Source organism: Pelophylax lessonae (genome assembly GCF_965119305.1).
Source record: "Pelophylax lessonae genome assembly, chromosome: 4".
NCBI lineage: Eukaryota > Metazoa > Chordata > Amphibia > Anura > Ranidae > Pelophylax > Pelophylax lessonae.
The window spans coordinates 27,821,034-27,843,680 of record NC_138771.1 but is presented as its reverse complement, the minus strand read 5'-3'; the positions used below and the strand labels follow the sequence as shown (position 1 = coordinate 27,843,680).

At 45.5% G+C, this 22,647-nt stretch overlaps 1 protein-coding gene across 7 annotated transcripts in view; it reads left to right on the top strand.

The window, feature by feature from the left end:
- The window catches only part of MEF2A (myocyte enhancer factor 2A), a 313,252-nt gene that overhangs the window by 240,148 nt on the left and 50,457 nt on the right, over positions 1 to 22,647 (top strand). For all 7 annotated transcript variants that reach the window (XM_082253055.1, XM_082253053.1, XM_082253051.1 and 4 more), the window contains 2 exons: positions 5,415 to 5,631; positions 17,605 to 17,664. In XM_082253055.1, the coding sequence (XP_082109181.1) occupies positions 5,415 to 5,631; positions 17,605 to 17,664 (277 nt within the window). The remainder of the gene's footprint in view (positions 1 to 5,414; positions 5,632 to 17,604; positions 17,665 to 22,647) is intronic.

Genomic DNA, 22,647 nt, shown 5'->3' with positions numbered 1-22,647 from the left:
GACTTGTGGCTTTTTTCAACCTGATTAAATGTAGGAAAAAGTGACCGCACTCCGAAGGTTCAAATAAAAAAGGAGTGATTTATTCTTCATCAAGAAATCAAACTGTGACACTTGGTAATGAGTAAGCGACCTTCTTAGTCGTGAAACGCATCTACCTTTTTGTCCCATGTCTCACGGTTTGATTTCTTGATGGTTTTTTGATGAAGAATAAATCACTCCTTTTTCATTTGAACCTTCGGAGTGCGGTCACTTTTTCCTACATTTAATCTAGTTACCGGATGACGGATCCGACCAGCACCTGATACTGCCTCACCTAGAGCGGTCACACCCAAGTTTGGATTTCAGACCGCTTTTTTTCAACCTGACTAACTATGTAACGATGCAGGTTAACACGGCCCTCGCACGGGTGTACGCCCAAGTGAACAAGGCCGAATAAGTCAGAAAAAATATTCACGAAAGTGCAAACAGAAACCCCTTTGCAACTTTTAGGGCAGAACCACGTAACAAAATGGTTTAAAAGGCGAATGCCAGATTTATATTGAAAACTTAAAAAAACACAAGTCCTAGTAAAATATCACATCAAACAAACATGTTTGTATCTGTAGGACAATCTCATACATTGATCTCAATACCCTTAATACATCAAAAAGCACCCAACAAACTGCCAACAATGGTTGTTTGGTCAGCACGGGTGAAATTCTTTGATGAATCCCAACACGTTTCAGAGGATGACTTCCTTCTTCAGGGGAAATTATTTGGCAAACATCAATCCTATCAGATTAGGCTGATCCATGCCACCATCAAAAGGGCAGGTAGGAGAACATGTTGGCGGCCCACTATGCAAGAATCCCCCATATCACTGACACCAGCATAAAGGAGTATACAGTCATGTGGGAAGATATGCCAGCTGGTGCAGCCAAGTCCATCTAACAGTATATCTTCCCACATGACTGTATACTCCTCCATGCTGGTGTCAGTGATGTGAGGGGTTCTTGTGGACGCATAGTGGGCCGCCAACATGTTCTCCTACCCACCCTTTTTATGGTGGTGTGGATCAGCCTCATCTGATAGGAATGAAGTTTGCCAAATGGACTATTAATGTATGAATATTTATCTATTGTCTTATACCAATCGTTTTCCCTGAAGAAGGAAGTCCTCTTCCAAAACATGTTGAGAACGATCAAAGGATTTCACCCTCGCTGACCAAGCGACCATCGGCAGTTTGTTGGGTGCTTTTTCATGTATTAAGGGTATTGATATCAATGTATGAGATTGTCCTACAGATACAAAGATGTTTGATTTGATATGTTGGTATGTTTTCAATAAAAATCTGCCATTCACCTTTTAAATCATTTTTTTACGTGGTTCTGCCTTAAAATTCCCAGAGGGTTTTCTGTTTGCACTTCCATGCATATTTTTTATCTATGACAGTTAGGATGTTGTCAGTAAAACCCTCACTACGCTCAATCTCCAGGTCTTCTTGAGGCCTAATAAGTCATGTTTATACAGATAGTACATCCAGTATCTTCCTGACTTGTATATAGTAAGAAGCTGCAACGATTATAAATGTGTTCACTCATACCAACAGATCAAATGTTTGTCTTCATTCGTAGACAGCCTTCAGAACAATAAAATGTAAGCTGGTTGATTACTGCAGGTTACAGCACTTAGAACATTGGCCTCAATCCCTTTACTGTCCTAGAAGGGATGAAAGGAAAAGTTGATTAGCGTTGGGGTATATACTTCCATTAAGGCAGCATTATCTGACTAAATATTGCTATATGTTTTAGTAAAAGGAAATACAGTATCTCACAAAAGTGAGTACACCCCTCACATTTTTGTAAATATTTTATTATATCTTTTCATATGATAACACTGAAGAAATGACACTTTGCTGCAATGTAAAGTAGTAAGTGTACAGCTTGTAGAACAGTGTAAATTTGCTGTTCCCTCAAAATAACTCAACACACAGCCATTAATGTCTAAACCGCTGGCAACAAAAGTGAGTACACCCCTAAGTGAAAATGTCCAAATTGGGCCCAAAGTGTCAATATTTGGTGTGGCCACCATTATTTTCCAGCACTACCTTAACCCTCTTGGGCATGGAGTTCACCAGAGCTTCATAGGTTGCCACTGGAGTCCTCTTCCACTCCTCCATGATTACATCATGGAGCTAGTGGATGTTGGAGACCTTGCGCTCCTCCACATTCCGTTTGAGGATGCCCCACAGATGCTCAACTGGGTTTAGGTCTGGAGACATGCTTGGCCAGTCCATCACATTTACCCTCAGCTTCTTTAGCAAGGCAGTGGTCATCTTGGAGGTGTGTTTGGGGTCGTTATCATGTTGGAATACTGCCCTGCGGCCCAGTCTCCAAAGGGAGGGGATCATGCTCTGCTTCAGTATGTCACAGCACATGTTTGCATTCATGGTTCCCTCAGTGAACTGTAGCTCCCCAGTTCCGGCAGCACTCATGCAGCCCCAGACCATGACACTCCTACCACCATGCTTGTCTTTAGGCAGGATACACTTATCTGTACTCCTCACTTGGTTTCCCCCACATACGCTTAACACCATCTGAACTAAATAAGTTTATCTTGGTCTCATCAGACCACATGACAGGGTTCCAGAAATCCATGTCCTTAAGCCCCGTACACACGTACCGATTGTTGGCCGAAAATATTCGGCCGGCGAACGATCGGCCGATTGTCGGCTTGTTAGTATGATGCTTCCGACAGCCGACAGCGCACTTTCGGCCGAATAGAATCTGATGTGCACGCTTTAAAATTTTTGTTGGCCGTCACCAGAACGGCCGATTGTTCGCCAGTCAGTACAGAATTTGGCCGACAGACAACAGATTTGCCAGACTGGGCATGCTCAGAAAAGAAAAAAGACAAGGAAAGTTAACCATCACATGACATCACTTCTGCAGTCGGCTGTTGTTGGCCGACAAAATTCGTGTGCAGTCTTTTGCAGTTTTCAACAGACACGACAGCCCTGGACAAAAGACGGCCGATCGTTCGGCCGATGATCGGTACGTGTGTACGGGGCTTAAGTCTGCTTGTCTTCAACAAACTGTTTGCGGGCTTTCTTGTGGATCATCTTTAGAAGAGGCTTCCTTCTGGGATGACAGCCATGCAGACCAATTTGATGCAGTGTTCCGAGTATGGTCTGAGCACTGACAGGCTGACCCCCCCACCCCCCACCCCTTTCACCTCTGCTGCAATGTGGGCAGCACTCGTACATCTATTTCCCAAAGACAACCTCAGGATATGATGCTGAGCTTAGCCGCCATGCTGCAGCTCAGTTTCAGGGTCTTGCCAATCTTCTTATAGCCTAGGCCATCTTTATGTAGAGCAACAATTTTTTTTTTTCTCAGATCCTCAGAAAGTTCTTTGCCATGAGGTGCCATGTTGAACTTCCAGTGGCCAGTATGGGAGAGTGAGAGCGATAAAAACATATTTACCACACCTGCTCCCCATTCACACCTGGACCTTGTAATACTAAGGAGTCACATGACACCGGGGAGAGAAAATGGCTAATTGGGCCAAATTTGGACATTTTCACTTAGGGGTGTACTCACTTTTCTTGCCAGTAGTTTAGACATTAATGGCTGTGTGTTGAGTTATTTTGAGGGGACAGCAAATATACACTGTTATACAAGCTGTACACTCACTACTTTACATTGTAGCAAAGTGTCATTTATTCAGTGTTGTCACATGAAAAGATATATCAAAATATTTGCAAAAATGTGAGGGGTGTACTCACTTTTGAAAGATACTGTACATATTAAGGCTTAAAACACATTTCCCACAGTATTTTATGCATCTCTTATACCCATTAGTCAATAGTAATTAGAACTACCCAGCTATTTCTTTTTTCTACATTATGGAGAAGATTATGATGGCATTATGTGCTTTGCAATGACCAAAGAAATCAGGACGAAACTTGGCTTTCCCTTGGGAATATCTCAACACTGTAGTCCCCAAGAATGGTGAATACAAAATTTAAATATTGGCTTTAGGAGCTGCCAATCTTTTAGTGACCTACATGCCCCGATCCATGCCATTCCACCATGTAGCATGCACTGCAGTCCTTGTTTGGAATGCATGACTTTTACAAGTACTGCATTTTTACACCATTAAAATGTACGTTATGTTCCTTTATGCTCATAAAATAATGGTAACTTGCATACATACAGTGCTGTTTTCCAGCAGTTCCAGCATTAGAACTTCTATCCCACTCCAGGAACAGAATAGAATCAGGCTGAGTGCATCTCAGCCATTCACAAGAAGCTTTGTATTCTATGAATGAATACAAAGCTTCCTCTGATTGGCCAAGGCACAGTTCAAGACTCCATCTGCCTGCCTTGGCCAATCGGAGGAAGTTTTATATTCATTCATAGAATACGAAGCTTCCCTTGAAGGTCTGAGCAGCACACAGCCTGAATATATTTTGATCCGGGAACAGGACAAGAAGTCCCCATACCACTGCTGGAACACAGCCATGTATAGTGTAGGCAGCTGAGGTTACATACAGTTAATACCGCATGTCCAGAAAGTGCACCTGCTAGTGCAGTAAATAGTTTGTTTGGGCCCGCTTGGCCCAAACAAACAATTTAAAAGAACATTTAACTGTGGAGGTAGGATTTGATATTAATAAATATATTTTTTAAATCCAAAACTTGTAAGTAACTGAATCTGTCCTGATACAAACCTCCCGTAATCTCCTGTATACTAGCACTTGGTAAGGGAGGGCCATCACTCATGGAGTCTGTCAGATGTGCTGCAGGGAGCATGCTGATTGAAGTAGACAGCAAACTAAGCATTGTTAAGGATCCTTTATTCTGCCACTGCTCCTTTACTGCCCAATCAGCAGGCATGTTGGTGTTCTTGACCATGCCACTGCTGTGGTGGTGGAGGGGTGGTTGGGTCACATATATGAAAAAAAGGATTTATTTTTTTGCGTTCTTTTACAGCACACTTTAAGGGTATTGTATGAAGATGGATGTGTTTTTGTTTTAATTTAATTGCCTTATTTTATATAGACAGTTTTTCTTTCTTTTTTTTTTATCTCACTGAGCATTAAAATAGACTGGATTCATTTCTGTCCTTGTGTTAAGTCTAATATTTATTTTGCTTGTCTGTAGAAGGAGTCTGTCCTATTACTGATTACCTGTATGAGAAACTTTTGATGGAATCTGTTACTCCTGGTTTTCAGGATAAAACCTGTTCAATATTGCTGTGATTGAGAAGAATTCCCCAAAACTAATAAGCTGCAGAGCACTGGAGCCTACTTTAAAAGCTGCATATGTATAAAGTTTTTATAGCAGGTTCCCCTGCATTAATGCCTCTCTGTTTTTTATGTTACATACCATTGGAGTAATTGGTAATTATGCTTTTTTTGTTCCTTACAGCCTGGACTACCGCAGCCGAACTTCTCAATGTCTGTGACCATCCCAGTGTCCAACCCATTGTCATACAGTTCACCAGGGAACACCCTTGTCACCTCTTCACTGGCTGCCAGCACCTCATTAACAGACACAGGGATGCTGTCTCCTCCTCAGACATCGCTACACCGAAATGTGGTGTCTCCTGGGGTGTCACAGAGACCCTCAAGCACTGGAAATGCAGGTAAAAAGCCACCACTCCTTTTCTTTTTCAATGTTTTAAAGTTAATGTGCAATTTCTCAATGGGGTAAACATGTCCTACAGCAGCGGTCCCCAACCTTTTTTGGGGCTGAGGCCGATTTGTCAGGGCAATGGCTGACGTTAGCGCTTCAATCATCACGACACCATGGTTGATATGGTGTCAGGGTAATGAGCACAATATTTCTTTTGTTACATTGTAATATGAAATTAAATAGTTTAACTCACCATAATTTAGAATCCAAATTAGTGGGAGCCCTGAGTGTGTCACTTGCCACCATCGCCTTCCTTCAGAGGCAGCTTGTTACTTGCCACTGTCACCTGCCTTCAGATGCAGCTGGTCACTTGCCACTGTCACCTGCCTTCAGATGCAGCTTTTTACTTGCCACCGTCATCTGCCACCATATGCAACTTGCCACATCGCCTGCCTTCAGATGCAGCTTGTCACTTGCTACCGTCATCTGCCACCATATGCAGCTTGTCACTTGCCACATCACCTGCCTTCAGATGCAGCTTGTCACTTGCCAATGTCGCCTGCCACCAGATGCAGCTTCCCAGTGTTGTGGCTGGTCACCAGTTGCTGCTTCCCACTATCCTGCCACCAGATGCAGCTTCCCAGTGTTGCGGTCTGCCCCCAGATCCAGCTTGTCACTTGCCACCAGATGCAGCTTCCCAATGTTGCAGCCTGCCACCAGATGCAGCTTGTCACTTACTACCGTCGTCTGCCACCAGATGCAGCTTCCCAGTATTGCGGCCTTCCTCCAGATGCAGATTGTCACTTACCACCATCGCCTGCTACAAGATAAAGCTTCCCAGTGTTGGGGCTTGCCCCCAGATGCAGCTTGTCATTTATCACTGTCGCCTGCCACCAGATGAAGCTTCCCATATTTTCCCATAATTTGTCTATATTGCATGGGAGCGTCCAAAACACCCTCTTGTGGGTCTTACTCGCTTTGTCATGAGGTAACCCTTTTGCGGAGTCGCTACTCCAGAAATGGACTGTTCCGCCAGAGGTGGAGCCCCCCCCCCCCCCGTCTCTGGGTTGAACAGGTAACCATGATTTCGGTAGAGGAATCCCCGGCCTTTAAGGAACCGGCTGACAGGAAGATGGTGGCTGTGGCTGCATTAGGTTCTCTGTTGCTGGCTCGTTGTTAGGCCAGTCCTGGCCATTGACCTAGTGTCCCAAACACTACCTTAGTGGACTACGATTTTGCGCTGTGACCTAGAGGGTGAGCAGGTTCCCCCTGCCTTGCTGAGTGGCGGACCAGTTGGTCCAGGAGCTACAATTTGTCTCTTTGGCCGCGGCTCCCCTGATTCTAAGCTGTTTCGGCAGTAGGCTTAGGCGTGTTTTGTGGCTTAAGTGTTGGTCTGCGGACTAGACATCTAAAGAAACTGACTGCCTTACCCTATCAAAGCGATCGCCTGTTTGGGACAACCCTGGATGACATCATGGAGAGTCTCACAGGGGGGAAGAGCATCTTTCTTCCACAGTCTGGGTAGGAAAGAGAACCTCGTTGCAGACGTGGCCCGTATTTTTTGGCCCATGAGAGGTTTTTAAGTCCTCCTCGGGAGGTTCCATGCGACCCTGGTCTAACTGGCCGAGTGCACGATTTTTTCAACATTCGCAGACAAGGTTCCTTCAGCTTGAAGGTGCACCCCCACCCTGGCCTGGGGTGGTGGGGCATTTTTCGCTGGTTTCCAGGCCAGTGGACCTCCTTGGTAAATAAACCAGTGGGTCCACGAAGGCATACTGTCCGGTTACAACTTTCAGTTTCGTTCTTGCCCTCTTTTCCAATTTGTGTCCTGAACCATTTGCAAGCTCTTTTTGGGGCGGTGCATGACCTGTTACTTCATCAGAATGTTTCAGGGTTTATTTCAAGCCTGTTATGGTCCCAAAGATGGAGGGCTAGGTTCGTCCACTTCGGGACCTTAGGGCTCTGATCTGCTTTTGCGGGTACAGAAGTTCGGAATAGAGTTTATTCGTATGGTGGTGACACTCCTTCATAAGGGACTTCTGCCTCTGCCGGCATCAAGGATGCTTCCCTTCACATTCCAATGTGTCCCCGACTCTATCGTGGTGTTACTCTTGGGTCGCGCCTCTGCTCCTCAGATCTTCACAAAGTGTTGGCCCCAGTTCTGGCATTGTTAGGTCAGCGGGAGTTGCGGTAATGGGCTCCCTGGATGACCTCCTCTTGCGAGCGGAGTCCCCTGCGGCCCTGATGGATGACACAGGGATCCTATACTGACCCTGAAGGGTTCTGTTGGCCTCTGAATTACTAGAGGTCTGCTCTGATTCCATCCAAAGAATTTGGAATATTTGGGTCAGACTCTGGATTCCGCTCTAGCCAAAGTGTTCCTTCCTCTGAACAATCTCCAGAAGTTGCATGCTGCTATTAATCTACTGCTGTCCAGCAGGTTGCCCTCCCTCCAAACTTGCATGCGGGTGCTGGGCCTGATGGTATCTACCTTCAAGGTGGTTTATTTTGCACAGTTCCATACATGGTCCCTTCCAAGGGAGTGCTTGGTAAAATGGGACGAGTGTCCGCGGTCCTTTGATATTCAGATCCGGCTCTGTCAGGAAACCAGGGGGTCCCTGGTTGGGGGATTCATTCCTCAGCTCTTCCATGGGGCAAATCCTTTCTCCCCTTGTCTTGGACAGCGGTCAACACCGGTGCCAGTCTGTCTGGGTGGGGAGGTGTCCTGGGACTGAGCTCTGCTCAAGGTTGTTGGACGTCAGAAGAGTCCAGATTACCGATAAGGGTCTTGGAAGTTCGGGTGATCAGGCTTTGCCTGAATCACTGGACTGATCATCTCCGGGGGCTACTGATACATTTCCAGTTGGGCAAAGCCATGGTGGTGGCCTATGTCCATTACCAGGGCAGAACAAAGGGTGTATTGGCTGCACTGGCAGTAGCCGACATCCTTTATGGGCAGAACGCTTCATTCTGGCCCTCTCCACCTTACATATGACGGGGGTGAAAAAGCTGGCAGGCGGACTATCTTAGTCGGCAGGCTTTGGACCAAAGGGAGCAGTCCCTTTACCTGGACGTGTTTCATCAGATATGTCTTCAGTGGATCTGTTTGCGTCCTGGCTCAACAGAAAGGTACTGAAGTTTTGTGGCAAGGTCACAGGATCCTCTGGCAGATGCCACAGAGGCTCTGATGGCCCTGTGGCAAAGCTTCTAACGCTGCTTTTATGCAGGATTGAGGCTGAAGAGATTCTGGCCATTCTAGTGGCCCCAGACTGGCCTCGTGGTTTTGGTCCACCGACGTGGTGTGATGGGTCGCTGACGTCATTTGGACACTGCCTTTCGGGGAGGATCTGCTGTTCCAAGGGCCGATCTTTCATCCTGCTTTTCAGTCGCTGGCTTTGACGGCCTGGCTGTTGAAAGCCAGGTGCTGAGAGATGGTGGTTTTGCCTGGGTCGGTGTTTCCAACGCTGCTGAAGGCTAGATAGTCTACCTCTAGGAAGATCTACCATCGTGCGTGGACAGCGTAATTTTTGGGAAGTCACTTGTGTTTATCTTCGTTTATTTCTTGGTGGCTCGGGTCTTGACCTTCCTTCAACCGGAGGTTGATCAGAAATTGGCCTTGAGTACTTTTTAAAGAGATATTGCTAGAGATGAAGTAAGAGGCACCACATCCCATAAATTGAGTAACTACAATAGAGGGGGGCAAGTGGGACTTTAACGGTGCTAAATGATGGAGAAAAATCTGAATTCTCAAAAATTGTACATTTTATTACACATAGAAAGTGAGGACAAGACAATACATCAATATAAAATGATAAAATCAAGAAAATGCACTCGAAAATATCAACTCTACATGTTTCGCCATCTTCATAATAGCTTCTTCAGGAGTTTTCATAGACATTTCTCGAGAGTGAACATTTCTTAAGATGACCTGAGCCCTTTCTTATGCCGAAGGTGGAGGTAATAGAGGTGACGCCACCAAAGCAAGCACAGAGGGGGAGGGGAGCCGAGACCCTCAGACTCCTAGAGTTGACCCATAGAGAGGGTGACAGCCAGGCTGATTATGAATAAATGTGCAGTTGATTCCCTAGGTACCTCAATGTAACAAAGACAGGAAGGGAAAATGAAGTCCCCTTAATATCCCCCAAATGGTAGGTATCCCCAAAATTGACAAGATTCAGCGCCTAAATTATCATGCAGTATTCAAAAGTTCACCGCCATTTCAATTCAACAAGTTTTCCAATAGTACACAAAAATGAAGGAGACGCAAATGGTCTCAAAGATCATGTATCATTCCCCGGTGGTCTAGTGTGACACTAGACCACCGGGGAACGATACATGATCTTTGAGACCATTTGCGTCTCCTTCATTTTTGTGTACTATTGGAAAACTTGTTGAATTGAAATGGCGGTGAACTTTTGAATACTGCATGATAATTTAGGCGCTGAATCTTGTCAATTTTGGGGATACCTCCCATTTGGGGGATATTAAGGGGACTTCATTTTCCCTTCCTGTCTTTGTTACATTGAGGTACCTAGGGAATCAACTGCACATTTATTCATAATCAGTCTGGCTGTCACCCTCTCTATGGGTCAACTCTAGGAGTCTGAGGGTCTCGGCTCCCCTCCCCCTCTGTGCTTGCTTTGGTGGCGTCACCTCTATTACCTCCACCTTCGGCATAAGAAAGGGCTCAGGTCATCTTAAGAAATGTTCACTCTCGAGAAATGTCTATGAAAACTCCTGAAGAAGCTATTATGAAGATGGCGAAACATGTAGAGTTGATATTTTCGAGTGCATTTTCTTGATTTTATCATTTTATATTGATGTATTGTCTTGTCCTCACTTTCTATGTGTAATAAAATGTACAATTTTTGAGAATTCAGATTTTTCTCCATCATTTAGCACCGTTAAAGTCCCACTTGCCCCCCTCTATTGTGGCCTTGAGTACTATCATGGGCCAGGTGTCGACCTTGGCGGTATTCTTTCTACAGCCCCTGGCAATTTACTCCCTAGTGCATACCTTTCTTCAAGGGGTTCGACATTTGACTCCACCGGTGCAGTCTCCTCTACCACCTTGGGATCTGGACTTTGTGCTTTCATCCCTCCAGAAGCCTCCCTTTGCAAATATTTGGGAGATTTCCCCTGCTTACGCTGTCCCGGGGGTGGCCTTTTTTGGTGGCTATCGCCTCTGCTCACAGGTTATCGGATTTGGCGGCATTATTTTGTCGCATCCCTTACTTGGTGGTTCACAAAGATACTGTGGATCTTGCCCTTGTCTGTCGTCCTTTCCTAAAGTAGTCTCTGATTTCCATTTGACTGAAGACATTGTGTTGCCTTCCCTGTGTTCCAGGCCTAAACATCCTAAGGAAATTGCGTTGCATGCCCTGGATGTGGTTCAGGCGATTCGGGTGTACCTGGCAGCTACGGAGTCTTTTCGAAGGTCACTCACTATTTTTGTGTTCACGGATGGGCCAAGAACAGGACTGTCCGCTTCTTCTGTGACCATTCCAAGACGATCAGACAGTGACTCAGGCCAATTTATTTAAGGGCCAGGTTCCTCTGTTCCCTTTAATGGGGCGCTTTATCTGGGCGCTTAGTGCTTCCTGGGTTTTTCATCATCAGGCGTCAGTGACGCTGGTTTGCAAGGCGACCACTTGGTCGTCGGTGCACACTTTCACAAAATTCTAAAATGTAGATGTGTTGGCATCTGCGGATGCTTCCTTTGGCTGCAAGGTTTGCAGGCCGCTGGGGAGTAATGTTCAAGTGGGCTCCAGTTGTTTTTTGTTGAGCTCTTGTAAACTGGTTTGCTAATATTTAAGCCTTGAGAATTTTTTGCTGTTCCCACCACTCCTGTTTGATACTGCTTTGGGACGTCCCAATGGTCAGGAATCCTGAGGAGATTTGTCTGTCAATGAATGAAAGAGAAAATGGGATTTTTGACTTACTGTAAAATCCATTTCTCTGATGTTCATTGACGGACACAGCACCCACCCCTCTGTGGAGTTGTAATACTTCTGAGACTGCTTGTAACAAAACTGAGTACCTATAGCAGAGAGAGGGGAGTATACTTCCTGGGACTGCCCATAGGCTTAGTCCAGTTCTTTTTTTGCCTAGTGTCCTACTCCTGTAGTGGGCAGTATAACCCAGTGGTCAGGAATCCCGTGGAGCTGTGTCCGTCAATAAACATCAGAGATTTTATGGCAAGTCAAAAATCCCATTTTTTTTCAGCAGTTAGACTTACAACTCTTCTCTCTGCCTCTCCCCAGTGCTACGGCGTCCGAGCTGGTAAATCAGCACAGTGCTGAGTCCTATCCCAGAGTGAGGACAGAACCGCAACGATGAAGGACTGGTAGTGAGAGATGATGTAATCTCATTGCTCGCTGGCCGCATCTCTGATAGAGCAGCCTTGACGACCCAGCTGTGAGGATGGATCAGCGGTGATGTGGGGTGGGTGGTTAGAGATGTCAGCCCTTTCAGTGCAGCCTTTGTGGCCCGGGGGGTTCGGTACCTCTGTCCTGCAGTATAGAGCAGGTGTGAGCTCAAGTCTAGGCAGACTGCTACTCATTATAGTCTATAGGACTATACCTTGACAGTGTCTTTCAATTGGGAAAATGGAAATCTTTAAAACATTAACCAGAATATATTTAGGTTTGTGTATACAGTGCATCCAGAAAGTATTCACAGTGCTTACTTCTTCCACATTTTGGTATGTTGCAGCCTTATTTCAAAATTGATTAAATTCATTATTTTCCTCAAAAGTCTACAAATACCCCATAATGACAATGTGAAAGAGGTTTATTTGAAATCTTTGCAAATTTGTTAAAAGGAAAAAACAAAAAAAAACTCACATGTACACAAGTATTCACAGCTTTTGCTCAATACTTTGTTGAAGCACCTATGGCACCAATTACAGCCTCAAGTCTTTTTGAGTATGATGCTACAAGCTTGGCACACCTATTTTTGGGCAGTTTCTCTCATTTTTCTTTGCGGGACACCTCAAGCTCCATCAGGTTGGATGCACAGCCATTTTCAGATCTCTCCAGAGATGTTCATTTGGGTTCAAGTCTGGGCTCCGGGTGGGCCACTCAAGGACATTCACAGAGTTGTCCCATTGCTATTCCTTTGTTATCTTGGCTGTGTGCTTAGGGTGGTTATCTGGTTGGAAGATGAACCTTCACTCCAGGTTTTATCAAGGATGTCTCTGTTCATTGCTGCATTCATCTTTCCCTCAATCCTGATTAGTCTCCCAGTTCCTGCCACTGAAAAACATCCCCACAGCATGATTCTGTCACCACCATGCTTCACTGTAGGGATGTATTGGCCAGGTGAAGAGTGGTGCCTGGTTTCCCCCAGACATGACCCTTGCCATTAAGGCCAAAGCGTTTAATCTTTGTTTTATCAGACCAGAGAATTTTGTTTCTCATGGTTTTGAGAGTCCTTCAGGTGCCTTTTGGCAAACTCCAGGTGGGCGGTCATGTGGGTCATGTGCCTTTTACTGATGAGTGGCTTCTGTCTGGCCACTCTACCATACAGGCCTGATTGGTGGAGTGCTGCAGAGATGGTTGCTCTTCTTGAATGTTCTCTAACCACAGAGAAACGCTGAAGCTCTGTCCGAGTGACCATTGGGTTCTTGGCCACCTCCCTGACTAAGGCCCTTCTCCCCTGATCACTCAGTTTGGGGGGGGGGCTGCTCCAGGAAGAGTCCTTGTGGTTCCAAACTTCTTTCTTCCATTTATGGATCTTGGAGGCCACTGTGCTCATTGGGACCTTCAATGCTGCAGAAATGTTTCTGTACCCTTCCCCAGATCTGTCCCTTGTTACAATCCTGTCTCGGAGGTCTACAGACAATTCCTTGGACTACATGGCTTGGTTTGTGCTCTGACATGCACTGGTAACTGTGGGACCTTATAAAGACAGGTGTGTGCCTTTCCAAATCATGTCCAATCAACTGAATATACAACAGGTGGCCTCCAAGTTGTAGAAACATCTCAAGGATGATCAATGGAAACAGGATGCACCTGAGCTCAATTTTGAGTGTCATGGCAAAGGCTGTGAAAACTATGTACATGAGATTTTTTTCCTATTTTATTTTTAATAAATGTGCAAAGATTTCAAACAAACTTCTTTCACATTGTCACTAAGGGGTATTGTTTGTAGAATTTTGAGGAAAATGAATCAATTTTGGAATAAGAACAATCATCATCATTAGGGGAATTCTTTTGTTCTCCTTTTCGCTCCGTTCCTCTTTCCTCTTTTTCTTTGGCCCACTGGTATATTAACCTAATTGGTTTGTATTCTATTGTAGATATATACATTTGCACACTTCGCATCTGCTCTTGACGAGTGAATATATTCACGAAACGCGTAGAGCTATTCTAGATGCAACGCCCTACCACCATACTACCAGTATATCTCTATGAAATTTAATATATTTTTTAAACATTATTTTTTTCTTATGTTGTTGCTTGATTAGAGAGACGTTTAGGTCAGTATTGACATTAATATGTGCAATCGTGTTATGCTTTGTACCAATATGTTGATATTTATGTATTATATGGAATAATCTGTCTTTATCATGATTACTATCATTACTGCATTGTATGCTATGTGTCTCTTACATGAATTAAATGTGATCATTTTTATATATTATATTGTGTTATGATCCTATACATAGACATACTATTATACATTTATCACATTACCCATTCATTTAATTCTCTTGGATTGCACCCGCGTTTTCATTTAAAGTCCCAAACTTCCCCTTGTTTTTATTCAAATTGCTTCAGGGATGGAGGTATATGACCCTACCATGTCATATCCTCATGTAAAGTCCCAATATTTCTCCTCCCTTCTCCAATTTTGGAATAAGGCTGTAACATAACATGTGGAAAAAGTGAAGCTCTGTCAATACTTTCCGGATGCAATGTATAATTTTGACTGCTCATTGTTATCTGTGGACTGTTTAAAAATCAACAAACTTGTATCTATAACCACTGAGCCACTGTGTTGCCTACCACATCATCTTTCTTTCCTGAACATTTTACCTCCTACCACAAAAAAAATATTTTAAAGCAAATTGATTCTTATTTTTATTTTTTTTTTTTTGTTTGTTTTTCTTTTTAATCAATCTTTTAGGCTACATTCACACCTGAGCGTAGCGTTTTTACCGCGATTTACAGGCGTTTTTTGTGCAGGCTTTTTTTGATTGAATAGATACCAATGGAAAACGCCTGTAATCTGCCCAAAAAGAAGCTCATGTACTTTTTTGAGCGTTGGGCGTTTTGTATACAGCGTCAAAACGCTCAGATGTGAACAGGGGCCATTGAAATGAATAGGATTTGTCTTGTTGGGCGTTTTGAGAGCTGATCCTAGAGCAGAAAAACTCCCCAAAAACGCCCCAAAACGCCTAGATGTGAACGGAGCCTTAGAGTCCATTCACACTAACGCGACTTGTCAGCCTGACAAGTCGTGGTCCATTGACTGCTGCAGGACCCGTTCTAATAGGAGCGACACAAGCCGCTCCGACTTAGAAAAAGGGTCCTGTACTACTTCGGGGCGACCTCGGAGCGACTTGCATAGACATTCATTATATGAAGTCCGTGCAAGTCGCGCCATAGTCGCGGTGCACGGATATTCACAAGTCGCCCCCGAAGTAGTACAGAGTCGTGCCGCGGTAGTGTGAATGCGAGCTTATGATCTATATTAGGTGCACATGGATTAAAATAAAATAAAATCTGTGACTTGCATCCTAATCTTGAAAAATGTTATATGATTTGTTTAAGCTCCCATGAACTATATTAATATAGATTGCTCAGAGTAGTTTTTAGCATCCTTTAAACCCCCTAGATTTTTGAGCAGGCCGGTATCCATCAAGGCCGGACCATAAGGGGCATTGCTCTCTGGCCTTTTCACAAAACCTCTCTGTATCCAGCCCTTGACCTGCAGGAGTATCAATCAGCTTGCTAACTGTTATTACTCTAAGGACGGGTAGTAACTAAGATCTAGAAGAGTGCAAGGAGCAGGCTTTGGGGTGATATGATGCATGAGACCACAAGGACATGGTAGCTGTTTTGAGGTAACTCTGAGAAATCCCGTCCTTATACCCGTTTGGAGGGTAATAATTATTTTTATTTTTTTTATCAAGAGAAACTTTATTTAAACATTCACATATAGAACATAACAGTAGCTGAGTCCGAGGCCGGCACGCCCCCTCATTACTTACAAATAATACAAATATCAATTCCCTCCAACACCCAATCAACAATTGTACATAATACCAATGATTAACAACTCCCTTTTTTCCCTCTTCTAATAACGACCTACAGTGGGTAATAATTATTGACTGATGATACTACTGTATATAGCAGTGGTGGTCAACTTTCTTGATATGGAGGGCCTCAAGTGTGGCCCTCAACGTCACCAAAGGGTCACATATAAAATTAAGTGAATATTCAGTGTCAGAAAGAGGAGGCACACAACAGGATATAGCCAAAGACTATGGACATGATCAGGAGATGATCAGAGACTTCAGACGGAATACAGGAGATGGTCAGAGAGACTCAATACAGAAGATGATCAGAGAGACACCATACAGGAGAGGGTCAGAGACTTCAGACACAATACAGGAGATGATCAGAGAGACACAATACAGGAGATCATCAGAGAGACACAATACAGGAGATGATCAGAGAGACACCATACAGGAGAGGGTCAGAGACTTCAGACACAATACAGGAGATGATCAGAGAGACACAATACAGGAGATGATCAGAGAGACACAATACAGGAGAGGGTCAGAGACTTCAGACACAATACAGGAGATGATCAGAGAGACACAATACAGGAGATGGTCAGAGACTACAGACATCCTGCAGAAGACTGTTAACATGTTATAGGGATTATTCGAGACTGAGGACATGTTACATGAGGCTGCCAGAATAGGTCAATTGCGAAACAGATCAGTGTCTAAAGTAGCCTCAAAAAGTGACAAAGGGCCACGTGTTGGGAACCAGGAATCTATTGCCCCGGGAAATTGTATGGACTTTCCATGCTTCATATGTGCTTATGTTATGTGTTATGATTAGCAGGGTCTTTAGTTCTCAAAGTACTATAGAAACCGTCTATATAGGACATTACAAAATCAATGTTTAACCGTGTGTGTGTTGTGGTTGCCCCTTGGCCTGATTTCAGCCATGTGTTCTGCTAGACCTGTGGTCGCCAGCCTTTTGCACTTCTCAGACCACTAAACTCACAATTTTAAATCCTGCGGACCACTAACATGAATTTTACATGCCTTCTACACACAATGGTCCCCTATCTGACCCCCCCCCCCTCACACTCTGCATCACACTGCTGCCTTACACAGACTCATCGTTGGATCTCACCTCCTTGTCCAGTCATTTACTCGAGCTTCATGCTCCCTCCCAAAGTCTGTGATCAGTGCTGCCATTGGAGGTCCCCTCCTTCACCTCCAGCTCTCTGCTCTCCTCCCGGCACCTCCCTCTGAGTTCACAGGAGCAAGAACTACAGAAGAGGCATCTGGTATCAATGCGCGCTGGCAGTATTTCAGTGCGCATTGAGAACAACTCTGGAAACATCATTGGGTGGTATACATCTGCCACAATGTTGAACTGCGGCAGAACCCCTGGAGATTACCAAAACTTTCTCGTGGTCCATGGACCACTGGTTGGCGACTGCTGTGTTAAAGCACTAGTTCCATCTCTGTTCATGGCTGTCTAGTTTTAAACTAATTTATTCATTTGTTTTCCATGATTGTTTTTGCTATTTTGATTTAGTTTAGATGCTCATCTAACCTAGGCATATATAAAGGATTCCGATTACTCTTTACAGTATTGCATAGCTCTTTGTTTAGGCTGTGCCTTTCTATAGTTTTTAATGGAAGAGTGATTTAGAGAAAATGCAGTCCGCTGATTGAACTCTCGATCATTAATCTTGTTCAATAACAAATGTTCTTCTCTCTTGACAGGTGTAATGTTATGTTCATCGGACATCTCTGTGCCAAATGGAGCTGGTGCCAGTCCAGTAGGTAAGTGGGATGACCGGTTCCTTTTTCTGGATATGGAGAATGATTTAAATGTGAGTTCCTGCCTGTGCTGTACAAGTAGTCCCTTACCAAAATAAATCTGTAATAAAAAATTAATAGTATTGGTTATTGCAAACCTTGTGCAGAATAAAAACTTTAGAGGATTTTCAAGGAAACTAAAAATGGTCTCTTTGCTTTGGGTGCCTACTTAGTTATATCAGGGAAATGTCACCTCCCACAGCTCTTTTGTAGGAAGCAGCAGGACTTCCTTCCTGCTAATGTTTAAAGCACTTGACAAACTGAAATCTAACTGTGAAAACACATAATCCTGTTTTCACTTTCGCTCATTGACTGACACCGCTCAAGAATCTTCTTGACCATTGGGTTATGCTGCCCCGTACAGGAGTAGGACACTAGGCAGGAAAAAAACTTTTCCGCGTCTATAGGGCAGTCCCAGGGGGTATACTCCCACTTCCTGCTATAGGCACACAGTATTTTGTTCTGCCTAGTCAGGAGTAAGGTCCTAGATCCTTGCTGGGATCGCCGGTCCTAGCCCTAGGCGTCCGTGGTGCAGGTTTTCAAGGCAGCCACTTGGTCGTCTGTGCACACTTTCACAAAATTTTACAAAGCGGATGTTTTGGCATCTGTGTACACTGCCTTTGGCCGCAAGGTTTTGCAGGCCGCAGTTTGAAAGGACTAGTCCTATTTGAGGGTGTATTTTTCAGGTGAATTCCAGTTGTTCCTGGTTGAGCTCTTGTTACCTGGTTGGCTAGGTTTAGCCTCTTGGGAATTTTCTTCTGCTGTCTTTTTTTCCCAGCCCTCATGTTTGACTCTGCTTTGGGAAGTCCCAATGGTCAAGAAGATTCCGGAGCTGTGTCCGCCAATGAACGAAAGAGAAAATTGGATTTTTGTCTTACCATAAAATCCTTTTCTCTGATGTTCATTGACAGACACAGCACCCACCCCTCTATTGAGTTGGGTTATATTTCTTCTGAAACTGCTTGCAACAAAACTGAGTGCCTGTAGCAGGAATTGGGAGTATACCCCCTGGGAGACTGGCCCCATAGGCGTGGTAACGTTTTTTTTTCCTGCCTATTGTCCTACTCCTGTAGGGGGCAGCATAACTCAGTGGTCAAGAAGATATGGAGCCGAGTCCGTCAATGAAGATCAGAGAAAAGGATTTTACGGTAAGACAAAAATCCAATTTTCTCTGTCGCTCATTGACAGACGTAGTCCTCGTTGATTAATAACAACTCGGGTTATACTGCCCTCTACAGGAGTAGGACTAGACAGGAAAGAAAACGTTCTGGCCACACCCTAGGGGCAGTCCCAGAGGGTATATCCTCTCACTTCCTGCTACAGCAAATCAGTTTTTTTCTGTCTAGTTAGGAGTAAGGACCTAGATGCCTTGCTAGGATCTTCGGTCCTGGCAGGATTTGTTTTCTTAGAAAGATTTTTTTTTTTTTAAGACAGCTTTTTTCTCCAGTGTTCCTGTGAGATCTTCAAGCAAGTAAGCTGTAACTGGGCGACGGGCTGGATGTTGAGATCCAGTGGTCACCCCAGTTCAGCCTACGAGCGCGTGCAGGCCATAGCTCCACGCTGGGTCGGCCGCGACATAGTCCCACTGGACGGGGACTGACCCTGCGAGTTAAACGTCTCGCTTGTACGCCAATGACCAAGAGTCACGGCGTCCGTACTGGTCCACAGCCCCCCATCCCGGTGGAGAGGGGTTCTGTCAGGAGTGGCGCCCGCCTGGTTCCGGTATGGTGAGTAGTATGTTCCCCCTCCCCCCATCGGGTTTGTGGTAGACGCAGGCCCCTCTCTGGAATGGTAGGATGGGTTTCCCCTCTATCCTATACAGGTCACAGATCCCCCAATTTGAGTGTGATTTTTGTGAACAGAAACCAGGAGGCTTGGTTTGGGAGCTGACTATCTAATGTCATTTTAAAACTGTAAAGGTGACTGAAGTCAGTGGCAGTACTAGAATGGGCATTACTAATGAAGCAAGAGGTATCTTACCTGTCAGAGGTGTTCACAGGGCGATGCCTATGCCTGAATCACTGCAGTCCAGATCGCCATTCCTCCAGCAAGGGCAGAGTGCTGCCTTCCGACGCATGCGGCCCGCCAGGGTCCGGTACCGCCGGCCAGGCTTATCACCATCAGGTGAAGGTTGTGGGGCCGAGATACTCCCGCAGGCGAACATAGAATCCTGTTCAGGCCGCCGCCATTGTCTGGCAGATCGCACGAGGCCGCCATATTGGCGTAGCTTCGTGTCTCCAGCATGGGGGTGGCCATGTTTGAGGTGACCAAACACCTCGTGGAGCCAGGGGGAGGCGCCGGAAGGCGTGTTAAGGGGCGGAGCCGCCTCCTTTACCCAGGAAAAAGGGCCAAAGACTTCCTGTCTGTAACAGGACAGCACTGAGCAAGCTGATAGAAAACTTCTGTGCATCAGGGATGAGCCTCGGAGTCTCTCTCTCTCTGTGGGGTCCAAAAAGGCAGGTAACACTGAGGGGCGCTGTTGCACTGGGGGATTACAAAAAATAAAAAAAAAATAAAAAAGTTTTTTACTTTGTCTTTTTTTTTTTTTGTCGCTGGCAAATGTCTTGTATAATCATTGACTCTGCCGCATAGGTATCCCCACCTGATCCCCTCAAGGTGGCCGCAGGACCCTCCAGTACCTCACTTGTTTTTAATGCATTTTCTGCAGTTTTGGAGTCTTTGGTATCCCGGGTGGAGGTGGCCTGTCAGGGACGGGGGTCAAGAAGTGACCCCCGCCTACCCCTATTTTTTATCTGATACTTCAGGTACGGGGAGCTGGTCAATGCAGCTGCAGGTCCCTCTTATGGGGCTGTTGTCTCAGGTAATGTCTCCTCAGCAGTGAAGAGAACGTTTCTGCCTCCGCCATAGAACAAGAGTGGTGGATGCACTAGTTGTGTCCGTCCGGGAAACCTTTAGTCTTGAGGTTACACCGGTAGAGGTAACTGAGACTGAGATTCCTTTTTGGTACTTGTTAGCCTACCAAAAGGGCGAAGGATTTTCCTTTACCCAAATGGGGTCGTTTGGAAACAAACCCCTGTTATTTCCAAACGCATGGCTAGGCGCTATCCGTTTGAGGAATCCCTCTTTAAAGGAAGGTCATACGGTTAGGATACAGGATCGAGTTTCGATCACTTCCACCGGTGCGATTCTTCCCTTCTAACATTGAACGGTTTCAGGGGTTCTATTCAAACCTGTTCACAATGCCCAGGAAAGAGGGCAAGGTGCGTCCAATTTCTGGACTTGGGGAAAGATGGAGTCCATCCGAACAGTGGTGGCCTCCCTGCATCAGGGGGATTTCCTGGCGTCCATAGACTTTTAGGATGCCTATCCTTATATCCCCATCATCGCAGGACATCAGCATTTTCTTCGCTTTCCCAAAGATCATCCCTGGTTCCCACCAGGAGACTGAACTATCTGGGCCTAATGTTGGATACATCCTGGGCAAGAAAGTTTCTCCTTGCGGAGAAACTCCAGAAGGTTCAGTCAACGATTCGGATGTTGCTGTCCGTCAATTGGCTGGGACTGATGGTGGCCTTCTTAGAGGCAGTACCGTATACCCAGTCTCATACCCAAATTCTCCTGAAGGAGATTTTTTTCTAATGGAATCAGAATTCCGATTTTCTGGACAATCGGATCCGGTTGAGCGAGCGGACCAGGAAGTCTCCGATGCTCAACCAGGGGAAGTCATTCCTTCCGATAGCATCCAGGTTACCAATAGGGTATCGGAACTGAGAGCGATCAGATTTTGTCTGATATACTGGACCGAGCAGCTCTAGAGTAGCCCGATTCGGATCCAATCGCACTATGCCACGGTCGTGACTTATGTCAAGAAAGGGGCACTTAGAGTGTCCTGGTGGCCATCGAAACGACTAGCATCTTTCATTTGACGGAACGGTTTGTTTCAGATCTCCCCGCAGTGTTCACTCCGGGGGTGGGAAATCGGTAGGCAGATTATTTCAGCCATCAGATTCTGGATCAAGGGGTATGGCCTCTTCATCCAGAGGTTTTTCACTAGCTGTCCCTTCATTGGGGCACCCCGGATGTGGATCTGTTGGCACCTTGGCTCAACAGGAAGGTGCGGAGGTTTGTAGCTCGCACCCGCGATCCTCTAGCGGACGCAGCAGAAACGCTGATCGCCCCGTGGGGGCAGTATCATCAGCTACGGCATGCCTTCCATCCTCTCAAGTTACTGCGGGAACTTCTTCGCAGGATAGAGGTGGAGGGAATTCCAGTTATTCTGGAAATTCCTGACTGACTTCGTCGAGCCTGGTACGCCGACTTGGTGAGGCTAGTCGCGGACGCTCCTTGGAGACTTCCTCTCAGGGAGGATTTGCGGTCTCAGGGACCGATCTTCCATCTTGTTTTACGATCGCTGGCTTAATGGCCTGGCCATTGAGACCCAGGTACTGAAGGACAAGGGAGTGTCCGCTTCAGTTATTCCTACCTCTAGTTAAAGCAAGGAAAGCGACTTCCAGCACATGGAAGTCTTATATTGCGTGGTGTGAATCTCTTGGATTTCCCCCACATACCTATTCGGTGACCCGAATCTTGGTCTGTCTGCAACAAGGGGTTAAGCAGAAACTGTCCTTAAACACATCAAGGGTCAGGTTTCAGCGTTAGCAATCTTCTTTCAGAAACTTTTGGCTAATCATTCCTTGATGCGGAATTTCATCCAGGGGGTGCGACATCTGGCTCCGCCAGTGCGTGCACCCTTACCGCCTGGGATCTTAAGTTAGTGTGGTCGGTTCTTCAGAAACTTCTCTTTGAAGATATTAGGGAGATTCCCTTGCTTACATTATCCCAGAAGGTGGCCTTCTTGGTGGCCATTACTTCTGCACGCAGGATGTCAGAACTGGCCGCATTATCTTGTCGTTCCCCATATCTGGTGGTTCATAGGGATAAGGTGGTTCTTCTTCCGAATCCATCCTTCCTTCCTAAAGTGGTTTT